Source organism: Colobus angolensis, unplaced genomic scaffold, assembly GCF_000951035.1.
Source record: "Colobus angolensis palliatus isolate OR3802 unplaced genomic scaffold, Cang.pa_1.0 Scaffold109, whole genome shotgun sequence".
NCBI lineage: Eukaryota > Metazoa > Chordata > Mammalia > Primates > Cercopithecidae > Colobus > Colobus angolensis.
This window is the reverse complement of record NW_012111919.1, coordinates 3,111,844-3,133,643: the sequence shown is the minus strand read 5'-3', so window position 1 is coordinate 3,133,643 and position 21,800 is coordinate 3,111,844. Positions and strand designations below refer to the sequence as shown.

General features: G+C 45.2%; 1 protein-coding gene across 1 annotated transcript in view; it reads left to right on the top strand.

Moving 5' to 3' along the window:
• Positions 1-923: 923 nt before the first annotated feature.
• Positions 924-21,800, top strand: part of APOB (apolipoprotein B) — a 42,615-nt gene continuing 21,738 nt past the window's right edge. The window contains exons 1-17 of the mRNA XM_011950671.1: positions 924-1,116; positions 1,431-1,469; positions 2,506-2,621; positions 3,894-4,039; positions 6,835-6,988; positions 7,702-7,857; positions 9,249-9,373; positions 10,051-10,136; positions 11,436-11,655; positions 12,383-12,610; positions 14,926-15,043; positions 15,156-15,302; positions 16,369-16,580; positions 16,843-17,080; positions 17,920-18,096; positions 20,060-20,251; positions 21,435-21,602. Coding sequence (XP_011806061.1) covers positions 1,047-1,116; positions 1,431-1,469; positions 2,506-2,621; positions 3,894-4,039; positions 6,835-6,988; positions 7,702-7,857; positions 9,249-9,373; positions 10,051-10,136; positions 11,436-11,655; positions 12,383-12,610; positions 14,926-15,043; positions 15,156-15,302; positions 16,369-16,580; positions 16,843-17,080; positions 17,920-18,096; positions 20,060-20,251; positions 21,435-21,602 — 2,592 coding nt within the window. The 5' untranslated portion in view covers positions 924-1,046. The remainder of the gene's footprint in view (positions 1,117-1,430; positions 1,470-2,505; positions 2,622-3,893; positions 4,040-6,834; positions 6,989-7,701; positions 7,858-9,248; positions 9,374-10,050; positions 10,137-11,435; positions 11,656-12,382; positions 12,611-14,925; positions 15,044-15,155; positions 15,303-16,368; positions 16,581-16,842; positions 17,081-17,919; positions 18,097-20,059; positions 20,252-21,434; positions 21,603-21,800) is intronic.

Here is a 21,800-nt window from a genome sequence, read left to right as displayed (position 1 = left end):
CTGATTCCCTACAGCTGGGCAGAGGCAGCGAGCGCAGGCTGAAGTTTCCTTTGGAAACAGGCAGTGCCTAGAAGAGAAGGAAACGATGCATGAGAAGATTCCAGATGTCTATGAGGAATATGACACGTCCTGTCCACTACGTTGCTTTTCCTCATCGGCCTCCCCACCACTGGAGGAAACCCAGAAGCTGGTGCAGGTAGGGAAAGCCTGCTCTCAACATCCCAAGAACACTTTGCGCAAAACAGGTGGGCCCTGGGAGGTTACTCTTCCCCAGAGGCCTCTCCTCACTGGGGTTTCTTAAAGACAGACATTTGGACTCCTGCTGGGACCAGGCAGGCCGCCCATCCTCAGGGGCAGTGTCTTGTCACTCACCAGACCTCCCTGCATCCCCCTTCTCTCTCCTCCCCCAGCACAGGCTGAACCCCAAAGCCACAGATACTCATCAGGATTAGGGTGTCAGTGCAAATCCAAGGTCCACCAAAATGGAAAAGAAGGAACCAGTGGGAACATGTCTCCACCAAGACAGCGCTCAGGACTGGTTCTCCACGTGGCTCCCATTTCAGTCCAGGAGAAGCAGGGATTTTGTCCCCGTGGTGGGTCATCTGAAGAAGGCGCCCCTGGTCAAGGCAGGCTTCTCAGACCCTGAGGCACTGGCCATGGCCCCACTGAGATACAGGAAGGGCCGTGCCAGAGCCTTGAAGACGCTCAGGGAAGGGAACCCACCTGGGACCCAGCACCCAGGTGGCTGCAGCAGCATCCCAGGTGAGCCCCCTCCCCTGAAGCTCTTCAAGGCTCAAAGAGAAGCCAGTGTAGAAAAGCAAACAGGCCAGGCCCGGGAAGCGCCCTTTGGACCTTTTGCAATCCGGACGCTCTTGCAACCTGGGCTTCCCATAAATGGGGTGCGGGCGCCGGCTGCGCATTCCCACCGGGACCCGCGGGACTGAGTGCTCTTCTCGGTTGCTGTCGCTGAGGAGCCCGCCCAGCCAGCCAGGGCCGCGAGGCCGAGGCCAGGCCGCAGCCCAGGAGCCGTCCCACCGCAGCTGGCCATGGGCCCGCCGAGGCCCGCGCTGCTGGCGCTGCCGGCGCTGCTGCTGCTGCTGGCGGGCGCCAGAGCCGGTGAGTGCGCGGCTGCGCTGCGGGCTCAGAGAGAGCGGGAGGGAACCGGCGGCACGAGGTTGGCTGGGGCACCCTGGGCCTAGGCCAGAGGGAGGGCAGCCACAGGGTCCAGGGCGGGGGGTGGGGGGACTAGACCAACTGGCGGCCCCTGCAGACTCAGGATGGGGGCGCGGGATGGAGGGGCTGTGGAGGGGGTCTCCGGAGCCTGCCTCCCTCCTGAAGGGTGAAACCTGTGCCTGTGGTCCCCCTGTCGGGCCCTAGCACCCGCTGGGAAGACGTGGGAAGCTCACAGATTTCTTTCTCCTGTCTTACAGAAAAGGAAATGCTGGAAAATGTCAGCGTGGTCTGTCCAAGTAAGGCACCTGCGCATGGGGCGTGGAAGGGCGCCCGGCCCCGTGCACCCTCCTACACCCGAGTCCCTGAGGTCCTCCCACTCTAAGGGGCTGAAATGGCATCGTGGTGTGCCCTGCTCTGACCCCAGGAAGCAAGTTCCTTGAGCCTCTGCCCACACTCAAGGGATGCCAACTCTCTTCTACCTGCCCTTCTGTTCTGTCCCAAGAGTTCAGCCTGGGGGCGGGGGAGGGAAGGCACTGACACCCCGCTGGCCTGCGCACACTTTGTAGAAACATCACTGTCCTGTTTATCAGTGACTAGTCATTGATTCGAAGCATGTGAGGGTGAGGAAATGCTGACTTTAACCTTTGTGCAGAAATCGGACCTCCACCCCCTTCCTATTTACCTGACCCCTGGGGGTCAAAGGAGCTGGCCTCCAAGGGGACCCTGTGTGCTGGAGCCGCGGGGCGGACGTCTGATGAAGCAGCGCTGCCATCTGGTGGACATCTGCCATCACTGCAGCTGGGCTTAGGACCCAGATGTTCTTTTTCTTCAATTGTTCAGAAAATTCCTCAACTACAGTGGAAACCTCCAGAAACTCCTTTCTAGGAGTTTCTTAAGTTAGTTACGCTTAATGCTTAATGAGCTTTGCCTCAAGTATTTGGTAGTCTCAGAGTCACAGAATTAAGGCGTTTTCAAGCTAAAAAAGCATTAGAGAGACTACTATTTGCGTCATGTTGTCATCTCTTAATTTACCAAAGGGTCTCTCATGCAGATTTTCTGAGCCCCATTACTTGACACTTGTCACTCCCTTCCCTGTGCCTCAGATGAGATATTCAAGACATGCCAGCTAATCTAAACATTAGCCTCAGCAAAAACATAATGGAGAAGTCAAATCTATAAAGGAAAATTAAGTATAATGTGAAGTCAATTAAAAACTAATTTGAGTTTAATTACATTTTAATTATCTATGCCACTGCGCCTCTCTGCCCAGAACTGGCTGTCCTTGGGAGAGCTATTTCTCCTATGTGGCTGACATATTTCTCCCCACGTTAGGAGATGCGACCCGATTCAAGCACCTCCGGAAGTACACATACAACTATGAGGCTGAGAGTTCCAGTGGAGTCCCTGGGACTGCTGATTCAAGAAGCGCCACCAGGATCAACTGCAAGGTATGGAGGATGCAGGCGGGAGGGACCTAGAGCCCACAGCTTTCCCCTAGCCCTGTTCCAGCGGGTGCCCAACACGCGACCTTCCTGGAGGTTGTGTACTGAGCAAACGTAGAACATCCTAGAACTGTTGTAATCTGATCAAAGCATTGGGACTTTGCCTCTGTTTGTAAGTCAGCCACATTGCTGAGATGTTGTCTGCCCCCGCCAAATTTCGCAAGCCAGATGTATTTTCCCGTTAACTTCCCAGATGCAATAGGAGTACGTGATCTAGATTAGCAGCAGTGTGGGTCTGTAGATTTCAGCGTGAGAGAAGCCCAGTAGGTGAGCTAACGGAGGCAGGCATCTCAGAATCGCACTGTGAAATGCAGTTTTTATAGTCTAAGTCCAACAGAATCTGTTGCTGAAAAACGAATAGAAAGAAGAAAAAAATATATAAACATACAGTTTGTTCTAAAACAAAACTTTGCTTATTATTGAGACTGGTTGTACTCATGTCACATACATCTGGAGCAGATCTATAGGCTGCTACTGGGGTTTGGGTGGGGAAGAGAAGTCAAGCTGAGCAGTCACCTTTTTCAGAGAGTGCTGTAGCTCTTGTCTGTGCTGTCCAATATGGTAGACATGAGCCACAGTGGACTATTTAAATGGAATGAAATTAAAAATTCATATTCGTTGTCACATTAGCTGCATTTCAACTGCTCAACAGCCACCCTGGCTACTGGCTCCCATATTGAACAACACACATGTACAACATTTCTTTAAAGTTATTTGAATAGTGCTGGATAATAAGTAGGGATCCGCTAAAACTCCAGCTATATGTGAAGCTCTAAATAGGCCCTAATAGATATAATCAGTTTTTTGGGTGACATTAAGGGGACATTTGCTGTGGAAACTGAGGATGGCCCTCTTCCTGCTGTTTTTCTCCTTCACTCTCACTCCTAATCTGCAACGCTTCTATTTAACCACAGCTCTTTATAATTGAAGTGAGTAACTTTAGAACCAATAAAAGAACATCCTCCTTCCTGTGCATAGAGGCACACTTAAGAAACGTGTTACCCCGGGGCGGGGAAAAGGCCAGCAATAGGAGTAAGACTCGGTTGGTGCACGGAGAACCCAGGAGGCATGTCGATAAGGCACGTGGTGTTGAGCAGGCAGTGGTGTTCCCAGCAAAATTCCCTTTGGTGCTCTGATTAGAGATTAAGCCCTGGGCTTCAGGGCCAGCCTCTCATTCTTGATAGACAACCTCAATGCTATGCTACCCTGTATTCTCAGGTTGAGCTGGAGGTTCCCCAGCTCTGCAGCTTCATCCTGAAGACCAGCCAGTGCACCCTGAAAGAGGTGTATGGCTTCAACCCTGAGGGCAGAGCATTGCTGAAGAAAACCAAGAACTCCGAGGAGTTTGCTGCAGCCATGTCCAGGTAAGGCGTGTTGTACATGAGCACACACATATGTGTGTGTCCGCTGAGGTGTGAACTTGTGTGTTTACACCAGACACGGATGTGACTCTAAGTATTTGTATTCCATATTCATCGTGGATCAGGGAATTGCTGTGTTTTCACAATCATCAAAAAGAGACAAGCATTATTTACCCTTCCCTAGTTAGGTTCCTTTAATTATCATTTTAATGTGTTTCTAAAAATCTCATGCTTTAAACTTCCTGAGATTATAAAACTGAGATGCTGTGTTTAAACAAGTGAATTCTTATTTAAAGAACTAAATAAGACCAGTGCTTGGTGGTCTTCGGTGCAGGGTCCCAGAGGCACTGGCTGCTGTGGCGGGCACATGGCGGGGCAGGGTCTGTTCAGCACAGGGCAGAGGAGCACCAAGGCTTCAGCGGCTCCCCCTCCTAGGCTGGCATTCAGCCACTGCACACGGATCGGCCGCTGCAGCTGCATCTCTGCTGACTGATCAGGGCCCGTGTCGCACCCATTGTAAATATTTTCAACATCACCCCTGCCTCATCCTCAGTCACAGTTTGTAGGGTCTTAGGTGTGTGCGAATACAGGCAGGATAGAGTTGTTAACTTGGTAGCATCAGAAAACTCCGTCTGTATTAGTCTGTTTCCATGCTGCTGCTAAAGACATACCTGAGACTGGGCAATTTACAAAAGAAAGGTTTGCTGGACTCGCTGTTCCATGTGGCTGGGGAGGTCTCACAATCATGGTGGAAGGTGAGGGAGAGCAAGTCACATCTTACGTAGATGGCGGCTGGCAAAGAGAGCTTGTGCGGAGAAACTCCTGTTTTTAAAACCATCACATCTCCTGAGACCCATTTGCAATCACAAGAGCAGCAGGGGAAAGACCTGCCCCGTGAATCAATCACCTCCCACCGGGTCCGTCTCACAACATGTGGGAATTCTGAGAGCTACAAGATGAGATTCGGGTGGGGACCCAGAGCCAAACCGTATCACCATCCTTGCCCGTTTTTCAGTTTTACTAAACGTTAGATTCAGATGCCAGTCCTTTCTCGCCAAAATAGGCTGTGAGGCTTCTTTCCTTCATATGCTTTATTTTCTCCAAGACTTAACTGTATATGAGGGTGAGAGGTATGGTGGCAGGAGGAAGGAGTGGTTATTTTTTGGTCCTTGGTCTTCTCCAAATACAGAAGAGACTCCTGTTCTTGACAAGGAGGGCTTTCCAAGTTTGCATTTTCATGACTTTAACTGTCTTTTTTAAAAAATTGACATATGATAATTATACATATTTATTGAGAATATATTGATATTTTGATACATGTAATGTACGGTGATCAGATCAGAGCAATTAGCATACCCATCATCTCAAACATTTATTGTTTCTTCATGTCGGGAACTTTCTGAGAGGGTGTAGGTTGTGGGAGATGAGTCTGTCACCTTTTCCTCCCGATGTAACCAGAGTGGCTGCAGTCAGGTCCTCGGAAACTCAGAGAGTACCCAATGGGAAGTCCCTGACACCAAAGTCAGCCTGGGCTTCAGCCATGGCCTGACACCATACAAAAGAGTGACTGTCCAACAAGTGTATGGAAAGAAGCTCCAATTCACTGGTAGTCAAGAAATACAAATTAATGTAACAACAAGATATTTATCCACATACCCATCAGACTGCAAAACTGGAAAACAGCAATAGCACCTGTTGCTGGCAGACCAGTGAGGAAAAGTGTGCTGTCCTGAGCTGCTGGTGGAAATTAGAGCCATCAGACAATATCTACTCTAATTTAGAATACTTAATACCCTTTGACACAGATATTTTAGTCTCTGGGACTCTAGCCCATGAAAATAAAAGCAGTAATGTGTGAAGATAGGCATAAGGATGTTTGTTTTGGTATTGTTTGCGTGGTTTAAAAAAATCCAGAAAGAGAGAAGGCAAATGCCATCAAATGGGGCAATGTGTGAATAAATTACATATAGCCATGGAATGGAATGTTCAGCATGCAGCTTTTAAAAAATCTGTTAGAGTATACCAAGTGACTCAGAAGGGTTTTTGTGAAGTATAATTAAGTGAGAAAAACAAGATAAAAGTATGAACAATACAATGCCACTTGTATAAAACAAACAATTACAAAATCTTTGTATGACTCTGTTTGCACTCACCCATGTTTACAGAGGATTGTGTGAGAGTGCGGAAACAAATGGAACAACCACTCAGGTGTCCGTATGGGGAGGATGGGCAAAGAGATTGATATGGGTGGAGAACAGCGCAGGGCTAGATGAGCCAAGCAAAAAAACGTTAAAATACAGCTGGACCTGGTAGCTCATGCCTGTAGTCCCAGGACTTTGGGAGGCCGAGGCGGGCAGATCACCTGAGGTCAGGAGTTCAAGACCAGCCTGGCCAACAGGGTGAAACCTGTGTCTACTAAAAATACAAAAATTAGCTGGGTGTGATGGCAAATGCCTGTAGTCCTAGCTACTCCAGAGGCTGAGTCAGGAGAATCACTTGATCCCAGGAGGTGGAGGTTGCAGTGAGCTGAGGTTGCGCCATTGCACTCCAGCCCGAGTAACAGAGTGAGACTCCATTTCAAAAAAAGAAAAACAATCACCAAAACATATGTATATGTGCATGCTTTTTTGAAAATGGATGTCTACGTGTAGCTATATTCTATGTTTACAAAGAAATGATGTCAGAAGAACAATTGGTTAAAAAAACTATGAGAAAAGCAACTTCAGTGCCACCCAGCTTACTTCCAGCAAGTTGTAATGGAGAAGGACATTCCCATGACCATCCTCTCTCTGGGACAGGTACGAGCTCAAGCTGGCCATTCCAGAAGGGAAGCAGGTTTTCCTTTACCCGGAGAAAGATGAACCTACACACATCCTGAACATCAAGAGGGGCATCATTTCTGCCCTCCTGGTTCCCCCAGAGACAGAAGAAACCAAGCAAGTGTTGTTTCTGGTGAGGATTCAGAAAGCTGATAGCAGTGGCCCTTGAAACTCATCTTCACGTGTTAGAGGCCAGTCCTACCATATGCAAAGCAGATTGTTGAGTCAGCTCCATGGCTAGTTACACAGGAAGCCATGGATTGGCGTGACATACTGGTGCCCGAGATTCCTCCTGTCCCTTGGGCTCACTGACAGATCATTCCAAGCAGGTTGATCAGGTTGGGTCTAATTTTAAAAGAGTTATTGAGGCGTCCTGGCCACCCCACCCCCACTTTTCTTTAATGCTGTTCACCTGTGTTTGATGGGTTATAGTATAACACAGTAAATCCTGTGTGTATTTTAAACACCAAAAATAATGGGATCTCTTGCCAGTCTCTTTTACGAATTTCAGGGTTCAATGTGAGACAGAATTCATTTCACCTCAGTCCCATGAGCACTTTTGTGCCCTTATCTTGTTCTAATTTCTCTATGACACCATACTGGGAGAAGACAGTGATGCATCCTGCAGAGCCTTTCTGCAGACACACCCTTAACTGGTTTTCTCTCTCCCAACTTGGGCTGGCCAGGCACTAGCAAGACCACACTCTGCATAGGAGGAAAAAGAAAGTCCCTCCCAAAGCTAGATTCCTTCTGCCTTTTCTTTCACAATCCCCACCCCGTCCCTCCCAAGTACCCAAGGACGTTTCCCATGTTGAATATATGTGGTTGCATCTTCTGCCCCCATAGGATACCGTGTATGGAAACTGCTCCACTCACTTTACCGTCAAGACAAGGAAGGGCAATGTGGCAACAGAAATATCCACTGAAAGAGACTTGGGGCAGTGTGATCGCTTCAAGCCCATCCGTACAGGCATCAGCCCACTTGCTCTCATCAAAGGCATGGTAAGTCCCATGTCAGCACTGTCATGCACACCAAGGAGCATCCTCTTATTAATAACATTCCAAAATTTTCAAGCTAGTGGGCACCTTTGAGGACAGCCTGCCCAGCCTGTTTTTTATACAGACTACAGATAGGACCCTGAGCAGGCATGGGAAGGTCTGCCCAGGCTTCATGGCCTGGGATCAGTTAGGCCAAGACTTGAGTCAGGCTCCTCCCTCCCAGCCCAGAGCTCTGTCTTTCCTCCTGTCCTTCTGTCACTGGCACTAAACCGCCTCTACTCTCATCACTTGAGAGTAATGACTACTCATCTCTGAGAAGGCTCCGGGGATGGATGTAGGGCAGCAAAACCACCTACTGTTCCTTCCTGCAGAAGGACTCCTTGTGCCAGCTCCAAGCCTCTGGCCTTTGAAGAAGTCCCAAGACCTGTGTTCTCCCCCTCTCCTTCATCCCATGAAGTGGAGTGACTTAGAGTGCTCCAGCTTCTTGTCCTCCCACCCCTAGTACCACCCTGACCAAACACGACCCCTCTGCCTCTGGCTTGGAGCACCCTCTCCTCTCTGTTAAGTGGGGCCATGGAGCACCATATTACCTGAGCCTGCCTGACCCCTGCAACATGTTCTCTGATATGAGCCCCAGGCTGTCTCAGTGAACATGAAGAAACTGAGCAATCACTGTCATGCCGGGCCCTGTTCCTAGTCATTGTCCTTGGGGTTGAAAACAGGGAGTCTGATGACCATGAGTGCCACAGTCAGAAGAGGATAATGCACTGGCTTAGGGGTCTTTTCTGAGCATCTGCTGTGTGCTCAACCCCACTCTGGGCAGCACCAAAGGAGGGACAGTGGCAGATGAACCATGGACCTTCTCCTCAGGATGCTTCCAGTCTAATGCAGGAGCCAGGTCAATAAAGTATACATTGTATACTCAGTAAGGTGATACGCTGAACAGTGCAGACAAGAAATCCTGGGCCTGACCAGGAAGGAGAAAGTATTATTCATGAAGCTCAGTGGGCAACGTTTCATGGAAGATGTGGAGCAAGAACCCGAAAAATGCAAAGAATGTGTAAATGAAACAGACATGCAAGAATAGGCTTTTGGGTAAAGAAAACTGACTGAGCAGGTGTGTGAGGGGCTATGTAGTGGGATGGGCATGTGGAGGATACAAAGTTTAGACTTTGTCCAGTGGGGTTGGAAAAAGAGGAGTCTATAGCTTGACTCAGCTTTGGGGATGCCGACATGTTGCACCCCCTGGTCTAAATGTCAAGTACCCAGCTATCTTCTTTCTCTGAGTTTATCTAGTGGTACAGGACCCCTCCTCCCTTCTACCTTGAAGGTAAATGCTTTTGACAGAAGACACAGGGACCGATCAAAATGCTTGTCTCCAATCTCATTCACAGACCCACCCCTTGTCAACTCTGATCAGCAGTAGCCAGTCCTGTCAGTACACCCTGGACGCCAAGAGGAAGCATGTGGCAGAAGCCATCTGCAAGGAGCAGCACCTGTTCCTGCCTTTCTCCTACAAGTAGGTCACCTGATGCACTACTGATTTGTCATTTAATGGGTCAGTGTGAACTGAACACTTCTCAAGTGCTCATTCTAGGCAAACCTGTGCCTGGGAGGGAGGTATGGAGAAGGATAACATGCAATCCCTCCCTGTCCCCCTTTTTAAGCTAACAGGCCATTTGGCAGAAAAGTCCTAGGCATGCAAAACGACTGAAGACCAACAAAAGATATCTAAGACCCAGTCTTTAAGGGGTGTAGATCCAGAAAACCTGGGGATCACTGCAGGGTACCCTGGTTAGAAAACGTTTCATGGAAGATTTGGGATATTGACTGGAAACTTGTATATCCAAATCCACTTTGAAAACTGACAATCAGTGAATATTTGAGTAACTGCCATATGCTTGGTTCTGTGCTGTGGAAGATACGAAAGAATTTCAAGACATTGCACTAGTTCCTATGTCTGGCCACTCAGACTAGTGGAGAGTATAAGGCACGCATGTCCTTTTGATGGGAGGATGACTAGCGTGACCAAGAAGAGGTGGATGTTATTCATTCAGGGCCAACAATGGCTGGATTTACCCATGCTTTGAAAGATGGGCAGGACTTGGGTAGATGCAGGGACAGGGGAAACCTTCAACATGGAGAGAATAGTATGTTCTGGCCATCCATGACATGATGTGCTTCCTTGGTTACCAGGAATATGTATGGGATGGGAGTACAAGTGACACAGACTTTCAAACTTGAAGACACACCAAAGATCAACAGCCGCTTCTTTGGTGAAGGTAAGACTTTTTGTCCACACAGTTGCTGGAAAATCTACCTAAGATGTGCCAATCATGGCTTAGCCACTTGCTGGGCCCTGTTAAATGTCTGCTGACTAACAAGTGATATGGACACTGGTGTTCTGGCTACCTCTATGAGAAAGCAAACTCATCTCAGGATGTCAAGTTGCAATGGCATAAAGAAAAAGAAGTTCCCACAGCTACCTAGGCGTTTGTAAATAGAAAACTGGAATCCTAAGTTTAACATGACATATTTGGTAGCACTGATATCACCTATCCTGTGATAAGACCCAGAGCTGTCCCAGATGAGGTGGACCAAGTGGGAGAGAACCTTCAGAGTCCGGCCCAGATAGTAACCTCAGGAGTCAGTCTTTAGAGGTAGAAGGAACTCTAGCAATCTTGAGTCCAACCCTTACCCAGCATTGTATTGTATTTATATCTGTCCAAATTCCTTCTTGTACATTACCTCATTGTCCTTTTTGTTCACAGCAACCGGTGACGTCAGGTGGTAGAGAGGTGATTTTATACCTATTCTACAGAGGGGAAAGTGACACAGAGAGGCTTAGAGTTTGATGTAGACAAGGCCGTAGAATATTAGAGGGGGCAAATAAGTGCCCAGGTTGCAATCTAAGCCAAGACTCTTCTCATTACACCACACTTCCATGAGGACTTTTACCTCTCTTGCTGGCATAGGTCATAGTAGGTGGTGGAGAGGATACAAAAGTGTCTCCCCTCCCCCACAAGCTGCTGCTAGACCCAATTAGAAGAAATGGTGATGGACATCAATGTGCCTGGTCCTAGTTGTAACCATGTCAATAGCAGCACCTCCTCACCAATATTTCAAGCTAAGGGTAACCTGATAATAGACTCAGACAAGTCTGAATTCCACTTCAGCTCTACCTCTTAGACCCTAAGAGCTCTTCAAAGTAAGTTGCTCATTTCTAGGTCACAGTTCCTCATCTCTGGGTCTCATCTCTGTCTCATCTCTAGGACTCAGAGCTGAGATCCGGGGATGAGCAGTTTACATTGCCCAAAAACTCTGTGGGTCTCTGAAGCAGGGCTGAATTTATCTTTAAATTGAACAATAATGCCAACCCACAGGGACAGGATGATGAGTCAGTGAAAACAATTAAGTCAATCACCAATGGCAGAGCCAGATCTAGTAGTCATTGAATACATGATAGTTTTCTTCCCTTTTCCCCTGTGCTGATACTCCACAATGTCCAGCTTCCAGTAGACAAAGATATGGTTGAGATGAAGAAGTAAGCTAGAGTTCCTTTGACACTTTCCATCTTCCAGGTACTAAGAAGGTGGGTCTCGCATTTGAGAGCACCAAATCCACATCACCTCTAAAGCAGGCCGAAGCTGTTTTGAAGACTCTGCAGGAATTGAAAAAACTAACCATCTCTGAGCAAAATATCCAGAGAGCTAATCTCTTCCATAAGCTGGTTACTGAGCTGAGAGGCCTCAGTGATGAGGCCGTCACATCTCTCTTGCCACAGCTGATCGAGGTGTCCAGGTATTTAATGGTTACAGCTCAACTTTCCATAAAACTGATGGTAACTGACTAAACTTTCAAACCTCGGCCAAATGGAGAATCTCAGGGACCATTTGGATATCAATCCAGTTAATCAATTAGTCAATCAGTTCATGATTGGTGGATAGAGAAATATTAGCTGATGTGCTAAGAGTTCCATGAAACACACACACACGCACACAGTGTTCAAGGCAGCTATGTATTTGTGTGTTAAAATAGGAGGAGAAGAGTTCCCACATTTTGATGGGTATCTTTTAATTCCTAGTTCTATTGCAGGTGCTCTCCAGAAGCTTATAGGCTGGTAGAGAGAGAACTCAGACAAAAAATATTATATGATTTCTCTACCCTTCAAGGCACTGGCTTTAAGCGCTATGAAGGTGAGAGAAGGAACTGAGGCCAGGAATGAGACCCAGCTAATGTTGGCCAGGCATATTCTGTGTGCTGGCCAAAGGGGCTGTGATAACAGTCTTCTTGTCGCTACAGATCCACAGTCCCCTCTTGGGACTTTCCTCGGTGGGGCTTCTCCTGTGGGTAATATTCCTAAGGAAAGCATCATGGCTCTGAGCTCCAAGTTGGGTTTTGAAAGACGGTTAGATTTGAATAGTGAATGAGGTGATTAAGGGCTCTCCTGGCAGAGGACACACCATGAGCAATATTTTATGTGCCCCGAAGGTGGTCTGTATAACTTTATCCATGTCTTTCTTCTCAGCCCCATCACTTTGCAAGCCTTGGTTCAGTGTGGACAGCCCCAGTGCTCCACTCACATCCTCCAGTGGCTGAAACGTGTGCATGCCAACCCCCTTTTGATAGATGTGGTCACCTACCTGGTGGCCCTGATCCCCGAGCCCTCAGCACAGCAGCTGCGAGAGATCTTCAACATGGCGAGGGAGCAGCGCAGCCGAGCCACCTTGTATGCGCTGAGCCACGCGGTCAACAAGTGAGTTTCCACACTGTATTTATCCTCCTAGGAGCAGAGGAACATCTTGCACTTCTGTGAGTCTCTGTATTAAAACTGAACCCCTCCTTCCACTTTCAAACTCTGCTCCTTACTCTTGTGTTTATTCTTGACCATTTTTGGAGTAACGACTTGAAATAAGAAATAGCAAACACAAATTGAATTTTTAAAAATATTTTCTCTACATTATATTATAAAAGTTTTTGAACATAGCAAAGTTGACAGAATTTCAGAGGGAAAACCCCTGGAAAACCAGCTATCTCCTACCATTTAAGTGTTATTATATTTGCTTTATCACATATACATCCGTCCATTAATTCATCTTATTTTCTGAAGCATTTCAAAGTAAATTATAAACATTAATTTCCCCTAAGTACTTCAGCATGCATATTATTTCCCCTAAGTACTTCAGCATGCATATTATTAACTTCAGTTCAATATTAGTTAGCAGTTTTTTCCTCTTAATTTTTTTTTTTTTTTTGACATGGTTTCACTGTGTCACCCAGGCTGGAGTGCAGTGGCACAGTCACGGCTTACTGCAGCCTCAAATTCCTGGGCTCAAGTGATCCTCCCACCTCAGCCTCCTGAGTAGCTGGGACCACAGGTGCATGCTACCATGCCCTGGCTAATTTTTGTATTTTTTTGTAGATACAGGGTTTCACCATGTTGCTCAGGCTGGCAGTTTTTTCTTTTGATGAAATTTTTTTGCTTTTTCTTTTTTACATTTTTATATAAATTTATGTGGAACAAGTGTAATTTTGTTATATGAATAGATTATGCAGTAGTTAAGTCAGGGCTTTCAGGATATCTGTCACCCAGATAACATATAGTGTACTCACTAAGTAACTTCTCACCATCCATTTCCCTCCACTTCCACACCTGAGTCTCAATTGTCTTATCATTCCACACTCTATGTCCTTGTGTGCACATTATTTAGCTCCCACTTATAAAGTGACAATGTGCAGTATTTGTCTGTGACTGTCCTGTTTTACTTAAGACAATGACCTTCAGTTCCATCCATGTTACTGCAAATGACATGATTTTATTCTTTTTATGGCTGAATAGTATTTTATTGCCTATACATTCCACATTTTTTATCCAATCGTCCATTGACGGACACTTAGGTTGATTCCATGCCTTTGCTATTGTGAATAGTGCTGCGATAAACATATGGGTGCAAGTATCCTTTGGATATAATGATTTCTTCTCCTTTGGGTATGCACCCAGTACTGGGATTGTTGGATTCATTGGTAGTTCTATTTTTAGTTCTTTGAGAAATCTCTGTATTGTTTTCCATAGAGGTTGTACTTATTTACAATCCCATCAACAGTGGTTAACTGCTTCCTTTTCTCTGTATCCTCACCAATATCTGTTATTTTTTGTCTTTTGAATAATGGCCCTCCTGACTGTTGTAAGATGTTATCTCATTGTGATTTTAATTTACTTTTCTCTAATGACTAGTAATGTTATGCATTTTTTCATATGCCTATTGCCATTTGTGTGTCTTCTTTTGAAAAAATGTCTATTCATGTCCTTTGTCTACTTTTTAATGGGATTATTTGGGGGATTTTTGGTTGAGTTGTTTGAATTCCTTGTACATTCTGGATATTAGTACCCCACTGGATGAATAGTTTGCAAATATTTTCTCCCATTCTGCAGGTTGTTCACCCTGTTGATTATTTGTTTTACTGTGCAGAAGCTTTTTACTTTAATTAAGTTCTATTTGTCTATTTTTTTGTTGTTGTCTTTGCCTTTGAGGTCTTAGTCATGAATTCTTTGTCCAGGTCAATGTCCAGAGGAGTTTGTCATAGGATTTCTTCTAGAATTTTTATCATTTTAGGTCTTCATTTTAGTCTTTTCATATTGAGTTGATTTTTGTATATGGTGACAGATAGTAGTCCAGTTTTATTCTTCTGCATATAGCAATCCAACTTTCCCAGCACCGCTTATTGAAAAGGGTGTCCTTTCTCTAGTGTATGTTTTTGTCAATTTTGTCAAAGATCCGTTGACTGTAAGTATGTGGCTTTATTTCTGGGTTCACTATTCTGTTCCATTGATCTATGTGTCTATTTTTACGCCAGTATCATGCTGTTTAAATGATACTTGTAGCATAATTTGAAGTCAGGTAATGTGATGCCTCCAGCTTTGTTCTTTTTGCTTAAGATTGCTTCAGCTACTCAGGCTCTTTTTGGATTCCATATGAATTTTATAATTATTTTTTCTCATTCACAAGTTTGGATTTTAAGATAAACCTAACTGGGGTTACCGAGTCCTGACTCTTTTCTCTTATTCTGTAGCTATCATAAGACAAACCCTACAGTGACCCAGGAGCTGCTGGACATTACTAATTACTTGATGGAACAGATTCAAGATGACTGCACTGGGGATGAAGATTACACCTATTTGATTCTGCGGGTAATCTCAGTCTTTTATATGACATAGATCATTTCAGAAGCGCTTTTCCTGGATACCTTTTACTTCCCTCTCCTGCACCCTGATGGGTTCTTGTTTCTTTTCTTTAACGCAGGTCATTGGAAATATGGGCCAAACCATGGAGCAGTTAACTCCAGAACTCAAGTCTTCAATCCTGAAATGTGTCCAAAGTACAAAGCCATCACTGATGATTCAGAAAGCTGCCATCCAGGCCCTGCGGAAAATGGAGCCTAAAGACAAGGTAAAGTCCACAAGAAGAGGTCTGAAAGTGAAAGTTTATTAACAAGGATTTGGAAGGTACTAGGGAAATGAGACTCTAAATTTCATCTACTGGCTTTATTCTGCTGTTCCTTCCCTCCCTCCCTCCCTCCCTCCCTCCCTTCCTTCCTTTCTTCCTTCTTTTGAGATGGAGTCTCACTCTATTTACCAAGGTGGAGTGCAGTGGCACGATCTCGGCTCACTGCAACTTCCACTTCCTGGGTTCAAGCAATTCTCCCTGCCTCGGCCTCCTGAGTAACTAGGATTACAGGCACATGACACCACACCCAGCTAATTTTTGTATTTTTTAGTAGAGACGGGGTTTTGCCATGTTGACCAGGCTGGTCTTGAACTCCTGACCTCAGGTAATCCACCCGCCTCAGCCTCCCAAAGTGCTGGGATTACAGGCGTGAGCCACTGCACCAGGCCTCTACTGTTTTCTAATTGCAAATTTCAACAAGCCTATTGACTTGACTGCCTAGTAGTATGTGACATGAGAGAAATACCTGACCTTGCTGCTATGTCACCATGCAGAATGTGAGATGTTTTTGCTACCTACCATCCACCTACCAGATTGACCATCCCTCTCATCATGGAAAAACATGCTTAATTTTCCCCCAATAACCTTAGGCTAGGATAGTCAACTTGGCCCCCTCTTAGGTGGCAATGACTCCAGAGCTTTGGAAACTACCTTATTTATTAGCCCCAAACTCTTACTACCCCTTCTCATCTTTACCTTCACATTAAAATAACTTAGGTTAAAACAACTTTATTTTCACTTAGTGAAACAAATCATAACTTGGCCATGATTTATGTGTTTTAATGGCATTGAATTCAACAGGCATTCCACAGGCATCTTCCGGGAACCCTTACTTGATAGTGCTCTAGGAAACATTGGCTAGAAGATTCAATGCCAGCATTTGAAGAGTGATTACAGAGAAATTAGACCTGTGCTTAAGAAAGAGCTAGCAGACAATGCCAGTGTTTGCCAGGCACGTTCTGTGTTCTGACCATAGGACAGTGATAACCATCTCCTCTTTTGACTGCAGGACCAGGAGGTGCTTCTTCAGACTTTCCTTGATGATGCTTCTCCGGGAGATAAGCGATTGGCTGCCTATCTCATGCTGATGAGGAGTCCTTCACAGGCAGATATTAACAAAATTGTCCAACTTCTACCACGGGAACAGAATGAGCAAGTGAAGAACTTTGTGGCTTCCCATATTGCCAACATCTTGAACTCAGAAGAATTGGATATCCAAGAGTAAGTAAGAGCAATTTTCCCCCATGTACCACTGAGGGCCCTAAGCTGGAATTCCAACGCTAGGTTTTGGCATAGCCACTGTCTGCCCTTGCTTCTGAAACAAACACTTGCGCAAATGTGTAGCAGACCTAGACCCAAAGCCTTAGGGTAAATGAAATCCAGACATTTTGGTAGTGATTGGAAATCCATATTTACTTGGGCTGCAAGAGTCAAAGGATAATAACATGGTGTGTCAGCTCAAAATATCCTTCTTCTTATCTAGTCTGAAAAAGTTAGTGAAAGAAGCTCTGAAAGAATCTCAACTTCCAACTGTCATGGACTTCAGAAAATTCTCTCGGAACTATCAACTCTCCAAATCTGTTTCTCTTCCATCACTTGACCCAGCCTCAGCCAAAATTGAAGGAAATCTTATATTTGATCCAAATAACTACCTTCCTAAAGAAACCATGCTGAAAACGACCCTTACTGCCTTTGGATTTGCTTCAGCTGACCTTTTCGAGGTAAGTGTGAAGAGTTCGAGGTTCTCTAGCCCATTCTGTACAGCATGATAAACAGAGTCCCTGGAAGCCAGAAGCTAGCCAGAAGAAAACAAGAACCACCAGGCACTTCCTACCATGACTCTGAGGCTTTCTTCTTTCCCTCCTTCCCTGCCTTCCTCTCTCCCCGCTGGGGGTCACCTGAAGCATGACTTCTTAACAGTAATAGAAATGCAGGCCGGGCGAGGTGGCTCACTCCTGTAATCCCAGCACTTTGGGAGGCCGAGGCGGGTGATCAAGACCATCCTGGCTAACACAGTGAAATCCATCTCTACTAAAAAAATACAAAAAAAAATTAGCCGGGCGTGGTGGCAGGTGCCTGTAGTCCCAGCTACTCGGGAGGCTGAGGCAGGAGAATGGCGTGAACCCGGAAGGCGGAGCTTGCAGTGAGCAGAGATGGCACTGCTGCACTCCAGCCTGGGCGACAGAGTGAGACTCCGTATAAAAATAAAAATAAAAAATTGAAATGCAGATGTCTTGTCTTTAAGTCCCAAAGCCAAGGAAGCATATGTGCTTCCTAGTCAGATCTGCTTCAAATCTCAAATTCACTCCAACTCTGAACCCTTGGTTGAATTACTTGTCCTCTCTGAACCTTAGCTGCCTCTTCTAGAAAAAAGCAAGTAATAAGGTCAAGATTCTAGTGAGATTTTAATAAAGCAGCTCCTGTGAAGTGCTAAGGTCAGTTCATGGCCTGTGGTATTCAAATACTTGTTTAGATAAATGGACATCAAGAGGGGGAACTACTAGGCTGGCATACAACAAAGAAAGATGATGCCATTTTCTTGTCTGATTTTCTTTCTCAGATTGGCTTGGAAGGAAAAGGCTTTGAGCCAACATTGGAAGCTCTTTTTGGGAAGCAAGGGTTTTTCCCAGACAGTGTCAACAAAGCTTTGTACTGGGTTAATGGTCAAGTTCCTGATGGTGTCTCTAAGGTCTTAGTGGACCACTTTGGCTATACCAAAGAGGATAAACGTGAGCAGGTGTGTATTTGTCAAGTATCTTCTTAAGGAAAGCTTTGGGTCTCAATGCAAAAACAATTCTTTTCTAAGCAAGGAAGTCATCAAAATATTGTCTAACTGAAGTGATAACTATGGTTTTTATCAACCAGACCTGCTGGGATAAGGGCCAGTATCTTCAGCAGTTAAAGGTCTCCTGAAATTCAGTGTGCCCAGAAAAAAGACTTCTATCCTGAGAAGTACTCTAGGATAACAATTAAGAGTACGAACTCTGGGCTGGGCGTGGTGGCTCACACTTGTAATCCCAGCACTTTGGGAGGCTGAGGTGGGTGGATCACAAGGTCAGGAATTTGAGACCAGCCTGGCCAACATAGTAAAACCCCATCTCTACTAAAAATACAAAAAACTAGCCGGGCATGGTAGTGGGCGCCTGTAATCCCAGTTACTTGGGAGGCTGAGGCAGGAGAATTGCTTGAACCCAGGAGGTGGAGGTTGCAGTGAGCCGAGATTACGCTGTTACACTCCAGCCCGGGTGACAGTGTGAGATTCTGTCTTAAAAAAAAAAAAAAAAAAAGTATGAACTCTGGGCATGGATTTAATTCTAACTTCCCTGTCTTGAAATTGTGTGCACTTGGGGAAGTTGGTTGATATTATGTGTATCTGTTTCTGTCTGCATCCCAGACTACTAATAATAGTCCAAACCTCACAAGGTTATTTAAAGGCAACGAAATAAGGCTTCTAAAATTCCAAGTGCAGTGTCTGATGCTGTCATTGATTGTTCAATAAGCAGACACTATTGCAAGTTTTAAATTAATATTTTCATTATTATTAACTGCTTTCTTTGGCGCTCACTGCCATCAGTGCACTAGCAAATGAGACCAAAATTCCACTTTGAAGCTAGTAATGAGCCCCTATTTATGGAGCAAAATAGGCTGTATGATCTGGAGCTTATTCTTGAATTTTCTGCTACCCAATGTGTGGTCTGGTCAGAAATGCAGGTTCTCAGGCTTCACCCACAATCTACTGAATCAGAAGCTGTATTTTAGCAAGACCTCATGTGACTTGTATGCACATTCAAGTTTGCAGAGCAAGGCAGTAATTTACCCCTCCAAACTCACTGTTGAGCACCAGTTCCATCTTCTAATTTCCTGAACCCCACTTGAGGCCGAGGGTCTTTGATCTGCTTTGAGTCTGTCAATTTCACATTATTTTTTCCCCCAATGCCTGGGCATCCATCTCTGAGATTCTTCTTCTCTCTAAGAAGAACTTGTCTAGGATCAAGTGTTTTTCAAACTTTTGGTAAATTTACATAGCAGCTACATTTTCTTAAGAAATACTTTGGGCCGGCCGTGGTGGCTCAAGCCTGTAATCCCAGCACTTTGGGAGGCCGAGACGGGCGGATCACGAGGTCACAAGATCAAGACCATCCTGGCTAACACGGTGAAACCCTGTCTCTACTAAAAAATACAGAAAACTAGCCGGGCGAGGTGGCGGGCGCCTGTAGTCCCAGCTACTCAGGAGGCTGAGACAGGAGAATAGCCTGAACCCGGGAGGCGGAGCTTGCAGTGAGCTGAGATCCTGCCACTGCACTCCAGCCTGGGTGACAGAGTGAGACTCTGTCTTAAAAAGAAAGAAAGAAACTCTTTGTAGTCTTCACTGGTCAAAGAAGAGAAGGCTAAGCAGGGAATGGGTGGGAGACAGAGAATCTTCTAATCTTGAGGATCCTGGCATACTGGAGAGCAGGGACCCCTCCCCTCACCCCACCACATCTTACTATGTCTACAGATGAGTGCCACTATCCCTGACGAGACCTTAGTTCTTTCACCTCTGTTGAGAGAAATTAGCCTGGACTTCAGTGTCTCCCTGTTCCTCACCTGAAGCATTTTTTAGGCCCATCCTGTCTGCAGCAGACAGGTCCCACATTGGGAACTAAAAGGTGTTTGACATTGCTGACATCTCACTGGCCATTTTATTACTAAACTCTCAGGACATGGTAAATGGAATGATGTTCAGTGTTCAGAAGCTGATTGAAGATTTGAAATCCAAAGAAGTCCCGGAAGCCAGAGCCTACCTCCGCATCTTGGGAGAGGAGCTTGGCTTTGCCAAGCTCCATGACCTCCAGCTCCTTGGAAAACTGCTCCTGATGGGTGCCCGCACTCTGCAGGGGATCCCTCAGATGGTAAGTCAGCCATGAGACCAGACATTGGTTTTTTTAGATCGCCCAGATGCCCTTATGATCACAACTGTACTAGACAGAAAAGATGCTTGTACTTTCTTCAAAGATGCAGGTTCGCCTTGAATTTCACTGAAGATGACTCTTGGATCACAAGGAGCTGTTAACATTTAGAAATTAAGCTATTCATAATGTTAGCTATATTTTTAAGAGCATTAATTTGTTCATCTGGAAAACAATGTTCGGTATACCTTTGCTGAAAGTCCTTTTATTTTTATTTTTATTTTTTTAATTTTTTGAGATGGAGTCTTGCTCCCAGGCTGGAGTGCAGTGGTGCAGTCTCGGCTCGCTGCAACTCTGCCTCCCGGGTTCAAGCAATGCTCCTGCCTCAGCCTCCCAAGTAGCTGGGATTACAGACACACACCAGCATGCCCAGCTGATCTGTGTACTTTTAGTAGAGACAAGGTTTCACCATGTAGGCCAGGCTGGTTTCGCACTCCTGACCTCAACTGATCCACCAAGCCTAGGCCTCCCAAAGTGCTGGGCTAACAGGCATTAGCCACTGCACCCGGCCTGAAGGTCCTTTTAATGTTGAAATGATATAATGATTATAAAAAAAGTATTTGGCAAACTATAATTCACTATCTAAATTGCTATAATTTTTATTATTAATTTATTAATAAAAGGAAATATATAAATGTATTCCTATGGTTTGATAAAAAAAAAATGTTGACTTTAAGAAAACAGGTCTCAAGCTATTTTATGGAAATACTATTTAAAAAATAAAACCCAATGCAAACTGATATTTTAAAAAATGATTTTATCATAATATATTTCAAGTACACCTTCACTTACAGTCAGACTCCAGAACACCAGAATTAAGCCATGGCATATATGATACTTAAAGTCCATAAAGCTCTGAGGCCCAGCAATATTCTTAAGAGCCTTCTGAATCTAGTTGAAAATGACATGATATTTATCTAGTGAATTTTCTTCTATCCTGATTCACTGAAAATGGTAAAAACATCAGTTTGATCTTTATTTATCAACCTATTCAGCTCATCAAAATATGCTAGTCCTTCCTCTCTAGATAAAGAGGAATTACTCTCCAACGTATGGAAGGTTGCATTTAACAAAACTGACTTTAAAAAGACTTACTTTTATTTGCTCTCCCCTGTTGGGTCTATAGATTGGAGAGGTCATCAGGAAGGGCTCAAAGAACGACTTTTTTCTTCACTACATCTTCATAGAGAATGCCTTTGAACTCCCCACTGGAGCTGGATTACAGTTGCAAATATCTTCATCTGGAGTCACTGCTCCTGGAATCAAGGCTGGAGTGAAACTGGAAGTAGCCAATGTAAGATTCTGTTTGCCTTTTGATTTCTTAGGTTATTATTTTCTTCCAGGGTGGGTTTCTTGTCAAAACACATTTAAAAATGTGTTTTCAGTTCAAGACAAAATGCATCATCAGTGTAATCATCTTATTATTTTTTATGAAAAACTTTAAGCTTCCACCAGAATGCACCACCTCACTAGCTCCAGTAGTGGCATGGCC